We start from the raw sequence: 8,122 nt of genomic DNA, 5'->3' as shown, positions 1-8,122 counted from the left end.
AAGGCAACAAACCCTTTTTTTTTTTTTTTTAATTTGCTATAGGGTGCATGCACTCACCAGAGATAGACACACAGAGACAGAAAGTGAGAAAGCACCCTCCAGGGGGAATGGCCACACTGTAGTCCCTTCTCCATTCTCCTCTCAGGATCTTGGGCATGCACGCATATGTGGCCTGAGCGATTTTTCAAGCCATTGGGTCTAGGATTTGAACCAGGGAGTTTTCCATGTGAGATCCAGCCACCTGAACCCCTCGCTGCCTGCTGGCCCTGTTTCTGTTTTGGGGTGTTCTTTTTATAGACATTTTTGTTGTAGGGCATGCACAGTCACCAGAGAGAAGGACAAAAGGCAAGAAATAGCCCCCCAGGGCGATGGTCACATCATAATTAAGGGTCCTTCCTCCCCTCGGGATTTTGGGCGTGCACGTGTGCCCGGCGTGAGTTTTAAGCCACCGGGACCGGGACACGAACCGCGGTCGACTACATGGGAGTCCAGCGGCATAGCCGTTACGCAAACTGCTGGTCCCTCCAGCGTGAGCTTTAAGCCACCAGGTCCAGGACGCGAACCACAGTCGACTACGTGGGAGTCCAGCGACATAGCCATTACGCTAACTGCTGGTCCCCCCGGCGTGAGCTTTAAGCCACCGGGTCCGGCACGCGAACCAAGATTGATTGTGTAGGAGCCCAGTGATGTCACCATTACACCGTCTGCTGGTCCCACTACTCTCGTTTTTGAAACAGCTTTATAGAGAGACAGCTCATAGCTATGAGATGCGTGCTTTGAAGCGTGCAGTTAGTGGCCTTCGGCTGCTCTCGGAGTCGTCCCCAGGAGAGAGCCCCATCCTGCGCCCCTCATCGGGGACACGCCTTACCCCAGGCGACTGAGGCATCTGGCCGAGATCTGGTTGTACTGGGTGCCCGTGTCCACGGCCACTAGAAGCAGCTGGTCCTGGCACTGAGAAAGGGACGAGGTGGAGTTGAGTCCCGCAAGAGCAGACTGGGGCTGGCCCCTTCAGCTCTCCCAGCCCTTGCAGAGATGAGTGGAGGGGATGAACGGAATCTTTTTTTTTTTTTTTTTTAAGAGCTATAGGGTGTGTGTGCTTGCTAGGGGGAGAGAGAGAAAGAGAAAGTGAGAGATCATCCCCCCGGGGGCCAATGGTCTCGCCACCATTCCTCCTCTTCCAGTCTCCTCGGGATTTGGGGCATGCAGGCACATACGCCCTTCGGATTTTAAGCTGCCAGGTCCAGGACTTGAACCGTGGTCAACTATGTGGGAGTCTGCTGATCCCTGAACTGAGTCTTTCAAAGTGACTTTATGATACTACTCCAACTGGAGTAGCACAGGGGGTGCCATGGGTTTGGGGGAATCTGAACAAAACCAGATCTGCTAGAGGACTCTCCTGGAGGCCGAGGGCCGCTGGCTAGAGGACCCTAGGCCAGAGTAGAGGAGGGCTGTGAAGACGGCATCCTTTGTGGGCGACCAAGATGTGGCTGACCAGTGGGCTCAGCTGGGACAAGGGCGTGAGCCCAGTTTCCCTGGGATGTACGCAGGCATTTCAGGGTGCACTTTTGTCTTTCCAAACATCTCTTCAGCATCTGTGAGTACAGTGTGATGCTGAGGGCCAGCGGGTGGTGTGGTGGTGAAGGCAGCTGCATCCCGCATAGCTGGCTGGCCAGTTCAAGACCTAGACCTGGAGGCTTGAAGCTCACACCAGGCATGTGTGCATGCATGCCCAAAATTCTGAGAGGAGAATGGAGGAGGAGGGACTGCAACGTGGCCATCCTCCCTTGAGGGGTGATTTCTTACTATTTCTCTGTGTAAGTCTCTGACAGGTGCACGCGTGCTATAGAAATTTAAAAAAAAAGAGAGACGCTGGAAGGCCTATCAATGAATGCTGTCCTTTAGAAGTTAAAGGGAATGGCCAGCAGGTGGCATGGTAGTTAAGGTGCTGGACTCCCACATGGCCAACCATGGTTTGAGTCCTGGACCTGGAAACTTGCTTTCTCAATTTCCCTCTATCTCTCCCTCTCTCTCTTTCTCTCTCTCTCTTTCTCTCTGGTCAAATTAAAAAGTAATAATGAATAAAATATTTTTTTAAAAGAAGTTAAAGAGAGTAAAAAATGTAACTGTCGTTCAGGAGAAAGTTTTAAGGCCGTAAAGAGGTTGAGAGTGAAGTGCCTTCAGAGTTAAGGACGAGGGTCCAGCCAGTGCCGAGGTGGTTAGGCTGGGCTCCCACGTGGCTGACCTTGGTGCAAATCCCAGACCTGGCAGCTTGCTTTCTCACTTTCACTCTGCTTCTCTGTGGGAAGCACATGTGCCCTCTAGCAAATTAAAATCATAATAATAAATAAAATAATTATTTTTAAAAAATGGTTGAGGAAGAAAGGTTGTTTCTTCTAGAGAAACCAGAGAAGGTTTCAAGGAGGAGGTACGTCAGAGCTGGGCCGGGAAGACTGCCGAGCGTGGACGTGGAGTGACTAAAAGGGCGCGAGCCCTCCAAGCAGAGAGCACACAACACAGCGGCAGGAGAGGGGCATCTCCCGGGAGCACCTGAGCATCCCCATCCACACACACCGCTCAGGCAGACCGGGCACGCACTCACTGACAGAGGGCGGGTGGGGTGCTGGTGGTAACACGGCCCTGCACCAACGGGAGGTAGCTCAGGACAGGCCCCGGCTGGGGGAGAGGTGCCTTTGCTCCTCCTCCTTCCTCCCTCGCCAGTCAGGGCAGGAAGGCCATTCCTGGACGCCACCCCCCGAGCTCTCTTACCTTACAGCTGACCAGAAGAGCTGGGGTCTCCGTCCTGCTGGTCCTGCCCTCCTGGCCGTGCAGCAGGGCCTGCCCCGGGGGCGGCTCGCCCTGGAGCCCCCTCTGGTTCCCCTCCGCCAGGCGTCTCTGGATCACGCTGTGCGGCTGCTAGCTCCACCACAGAACAGTGGGGGTAGTCAGGCCTGAGCCTAAGCATGAGGGCCAACTGGCAGCATGGTGGTTAAGGGGGCTGGATCTTACACGGCTGACTGATTGGTTCAAGTCCCAGACCTGGAAGCTTGAAAACCACTCTGGATGCTTGGGTGTGCGTGCCCAAAATCCCGAGAGGAGAACGGAGGAGAAGGAGTTGCACTGAGGCCATCTTCCCTGGGGGATGCTTTCTCACTCTCTCTCTCTCTCTGTCTCTCAGGCTAGTACATGCACACTATAGCAAATTACTCTTTAAGGACATGTATACAGGGGCCAGCAGGTGGCATGGCAGTTGAGGTGCTGGACTCGCATGTGGATGACCACAGCTCAGGTCGCAGACCTGGCAGCTTACTGTCTCACTTTCCTCCTTCCTACCTCTGTCTTTCTCTGGTGCGTGCATGTGCCCTATAACAAATTAATAATAATAATAAATTAAATAAAACATTTCTTTATCTATTGTGATTTTCAAGCCACCAGATCCAGGACTTGAACGGTAGTCAGCCATGTGGGAATCTAGCCTCCTTAACTTGCCACCCACTGACCCAGCAAATTAGGTTTAAAAAATAAAATAAACCCAAGCATCCTACTGGCCGCTCAGTCCCCTCACCTTTGACTTCCTGATGTCCTCCCAGCCCCACCCAGACCTGGCTCAGCAACGGGCCAACAGGAGCTGGCCACAGGTGGGAGCAGGTCCCTGCAGCAGAGGGAACCCTGAGAGTACCAGATCGTGCCGCTTTTCTGGGACCCAGCAGGTGGCTCGGCAAGAGGAAAAGTCCATTCTAGGTTAGATTGGCCGCCTGGCCAAAGGGACATTTCAGGAACTAGGACTGTGCTCGAGGACATTTTGTCTCAAATGCAAACACTTTTTTCTCTTTTTAAAAAAATCTTAGATTTTTGCCATAGGGCACATGCACTTGCTGTAGAGAGACAGAGAGAAGGAAGGTGAGAAATCACCCCCCAGGGAGGACGGCCATGCCATAGTCCCTTCTCCATTCTCTTGAGATTCTGAGCCACACACTGTCCGGCATGATTTTTTTTTTTTTAGAGGTTTTCGCTATAGGGCACTTGCGCTCGCCAGACAGACAGACAGAGAGAGACATAGAGACAGAAAGCGAGAAATCACTCCCCAGGGGGGATGGTCACGCCGCAATCACTTCTCCTCCATTCTCCTCTTGGGATCTTGGGCACGCACGCACACGCGCCCGGCGTGAGTTCTAAGCCTCCAGGTCCAGGACACGAACTGTGGTTGACTACATGGGAGTCCAGTGACATAGCCATTACGCTAACTGCCGGTTCCCTTTTGTGTGTGTGTGTCCAGCATGATTTTCAAACCCCCAGGACCAGGACTCAGACCACGAAGATAGCTCTGTGGGATCCAGCAGTTTAACCACCATGCCTGCCGCATGCCAGCCCAACCCTTCTTTTCTGATCGGAGGTATTTCCCCTTCCCTCTGACCTCGCCCTTCAGTGGCTGTAGACCGAGTGGATGGCGTGATGAGACCTAGGACTTGCCCCCCGCCCCGCCCAGCCGCTCCTCTCCACTCTGCCCTACTGCACCCCGCCACACCCCTCCTGCATCACTGCAGGCCTCCCGTGGGTCTGAGGGCTCTTCTCCATGCTGCTTTTCTGTTTTTGTGTCTTTACTGACATTTCTGCCATAAGTAAGGCACGTGTGCTCACCGGAGAGACAGCGAGAACGCCATCCCCGGGGGTGACCACGCCGCGGTCCGGTCTGATGCGCATTCTCTCGGGATTTGGGCATGCACGCACACAAGCCCAGCGTGTTTCAAGCCTCCCAGTCTGAGACTCGAACTGTGGTCGACCATGTGGGAGTCCAGTGCCTCAACCACCACGCCACCTGCTGGCTCCATGCTGTTGCCTTTGAAATACGGCAATTCAGCGCCTCCAGAGTGACCTGACTGAGCCCTTCCTTGCTACTCAAAATAGTTCTTGGATCAGCAGCTTCGGGTTTTTTTCTTTCTTTCTTTCTTTTTTTTTAGAAGTTTTTGCTTTAGGGTGCATGTACTTGGGGGTGGGAGTGGAAGGGAGACAGAGACAGTGAGAGGGACCCCAAGGGGGTGGCCATGCTGCAGTCCCTTCTCTGTTCTCCTCCTGGGAGCTTGGGCATGCATGTCTGTGTACCCAGTGTGACTTTCGAGCCATCGAGTCTGTGGACGGCCGTGTGGAAGCCCGGCAACGTAGCCGCTATGCCATCTCCGCCCCCCCCGCCCAACCCAGTGTGATTTTTGAGCCACTGGGTCTGCGGCCAGCCGTGTGGGGCCCCGGCAACAGAGCTGCTACACCGTCTGCTGGTCAGCAGCAGCTTTAACATCTGGAAGCCTGTTTGAATGCAGAACTCAGACCTACCGAATCTGGTCTCAGCAAGGTGCCCAGCTGACTCAAGTGAAAACTAAAACTCAGCCTGTTGCTGCCCTGTCTAAAACGCATAGGAGGCACCCCACCTCACCCCAACCCCCACCCGTTGCTTGAGTGACAGAGCCCAAGCTTTTTCGGGTGGTCCACATCCCAGACGACCTGGCTGCTGAAGTCTCAGCTCGACCTCCTGTCACCCTCTGTTCCTCTGCCCAGTGACCCCGCACGCTGCTGGTACCAGGCACCTGCGCCCTGCTCACCCCTTCCTGAAACTGCCAGCACCCTTCTCCAGGCCAAGCTGGATGGCCTGCGTCCATGCACCCGGCAATTACTGCAGGTCCTCCTCCCAGCTACCCGACGCCCGTGCCCGCCCCTCCACACCCAGCTGGGAGAGCCCTGCAGCGGACCTCAGTAAGTGCTGAAGGAGGCCTGGTCCCCAGGGCCACCCTCCACCTGCCCCCGCGGGAGCCTGGATTGTTTTCCTAGCCTCAGCCTAATGAGGCCCTGGAGGTTGTGCTGAGACCCAGCCCTGGGAAAGGGCAGCGAGCTCTGGGACTGGCCAGGAAGGGGGCACTGCAGTTTCTGGCTCCTTCCACCTTTCCCACGGTGGACACAGGAGCGGGTGTGGTTTGCTCCAGAGTTGTTGTAAGGAGGGGCTTCACGTGCTGCGCCTCAGCGCCCAGAGCCCCAGGGGTAACTAGGGGTAACTGAGAGCCATTCGGGAGGTGTAGAGGCCCTGGAGTGGAGGAGAGCGCAGGGCTGTCACAGAAGCTGGGCCTCCCGCCCTGGGACGCAGTGCTTCTAGGCCCAACAGGTGTCGGACGGCCCCAGTCCAGCCAGAGCCCACTCGCACCCACCACCCCAGCCGTGTTCACCGTGTTGGCAAGGAGGAGCCCGCCCCAGCAGGTCTCTACTGAAGCCCCAGTCAGATCACTCTGTCTTTGGGGACTGCCGGGAGCGATGGGGCTGGGCTCCTGCAGGGGTAACGTGAGGGGCGGGGCGTAGGGAAGGTAGGGCTAGTTAGGAAATCCCAGGGAGGTGTGGCTGCCCTGCGGGCAGAGGGAGCATGGTGCCCCAGGCCTTTCCCCTCTCCTGGGGGTCGAGGCCAGACAGTTCCAGGTTCTCTGGCCCCTCCTGAGCTGGCTCCATCGCTCACCTCAGGGCGACCGGGACAGTAGCTGCGGGACTCGCAGCAAGTAGACGGTCCTTCCTACAGCCAGGCTCCGTTCTAAGCGCGTCACATGTACGAGCTCGCGCAGTGACCCTACAGGAGGTTCCACTTAGCGGGGGAGAAACTGAGGCACGGAGACAGAGCACAGCGTGCCCAAGTCAGCAGGGCCAGGGGTCGGACCCTAAGCAAAGTGACCCTGAGCCCATGTACTGAGAGCTGCTTCCCAGGGCACAGCTGGGGGTGCCACTGTCCCCTCCTCACTGGTCCTCCCCTGTCCCTGGAGCTGGCACTGCTGCAGGGGGACGGCAGGAGAGGGGCCTGGAAGGACACTGACCTAGGAGGGAGGAGGTATGCACCCAGGGAGGCCGGGTGGTGTCCCCGATGTCCCGAGGGGATGGGGGCCCTCGGTGCTTTACTTCTGAGGGTCAGACCTGGGAGGAAGGAACCTGGTTTGAGAGGGGTGGGAAGCCAGTCCTGAACCAGCTGCCTCCCGGCCTGGAGAGGCCCCTCCAGGGGGCTCCTGTAAGGCTCACCCCAAACAGCAGAGCTCTTCACCCCAAGATCAGCCTAGGCCTCTAAGGGAAAGGTGAGGGAGACTGAGCAATGGCAATAGGGTCTCACGGCCCCCAAGAGAACCTGAGCACTGGAAAGGGGGGCCCCTCGAGTGGCAGGACCGTCTCCCCATCTCTGGAGGCTGAGGGTCTGCACTTTCAGTCCCCCCGCCACCTTGGGGGCTGGAGAAGTGGAGGAAAAGAGCTGGGGCTTCCCCGAGGGTGGGGAGGGGCTGCCTCACCAAGTCCTTGGAGGTGCCGAGCTTCTTGAGGCTGTCCAGGGGCAGCAGGTCGGCCGAGTCCTTGTGCAGGAACTGGGTGGCCTGTTTGAGCCGACGCTGCTGGCTCAGGTGGGCTCGGTCCCGGAGCTCAGCCTCCTGTCCCCTCCTGGAGTCTCCCCCATCTCTCCCGGCCTCCTGCCCGGCGCTCATGGCCCTGAGGGGGTGAGCGGGTCCCCTGCGCCCCCTGCAGCTCCCTGGCTGCCTCTGCCGGGGGCTGCAGCTCTCCTCCAGACAGAAGGGTCTCAGCAGGAGGGGAGGAAATAAATAGCGGGCAGAAGCGGCCACGTCAGACACCAGTTTCTAGAGGATGCAGTAGAGCGAGTGCGACTCCAGCTGGAAAATCCCAGCACCGGGAGAGGGAGGGTGGCCGGGCCTGCAGCCGGCAGGCGCTCCGCATCCCACGGTCCCAGGTCCTGATCAGGGTGGGTGGTGGGAGGGGCGTGTGTGTGTGTGTGTGTGTGTGTGTGTGTGCGCGCGTGTGTGCTGTAAACTGTCAGGGTGCCTGTGCCAGGAACAAGAAGCGCATGTCGTCGTGTGGGGGCGTCAGCCTGCGTGCTCTTGGGGGGGGTGTGCAGGCATGTGCATCCATGTGTGCATCCATGCACCTGCTCTGCATCTGGTCTGCTCGGCAGGCTCCTCTGTACGGTATTTTCTGCAGCCCAGGGGCCGGGAAGCAGGGCAGTAATGGGTTCAGAGCAGGCAGGGCCGGCAGGAAGGTGCCCTTCCCTCTTCTCGTCCCCTTACACCACACGCTCCAGATGCTTGGCCTTCCTGGGTCTCTCCTGAAGCAG

The 8,122-nt window shown here is 57.5% G+C and overlaps 1 protein-coding gene across 1 annotated transcript in view; it reads right to left on the bottom strand.

Moving 5' to 3' along the window:
• Positions 1-7,794, bottom strand: part of NRIP2 (nuclear receptor interacting protein 2) — a 9,363-nt gene extending 1,569 nt beyond the window's left edge. The window contains exons 1-3 of the mRNA XM_006172051.3: positions 7,293-7,794; positions 2,767-2,913; positions 869-951 (exon numbers count right to left, since the gene is read on the bottom strand). Of these exons, the coding sequence (XP_006172113.1) occupies positions 869-951; positions 2,767-2,913; positions 7,293-7,481 (419 nt within the window). The 5' untranslated portion in view covers positions 7,482-7,794. The remainder of the gene's footprint in view (positions 1-868; positions 952-2,766; positions 2,914-7,292) is intronic.
• Between the last annotated feature and the right edge of the window lie 328 nt (positions 7,795-8,122).

Source organism: Tupaia chinensis, unplaced genomic scaffold, assembly GCF_000334495.1.
Source record: "Tupaia chinensis unplaced genomic scaffold, TupChi_1.0 Scaffold150288_1, whole genome shotgun sequence".
In the NCBI taxonomy this organism is placed as follows: domain Eukaryota; kingdom Metazoa; phylum Chordata; class Mammalia; order Scandentia; family Tupaiidae; genus Tupaia; species Tupaia belangeri.
Note: the sequence above shows the minus strand (reverse complement) of the source record. Positions and strands in the feature narration are given on the sequence as shown.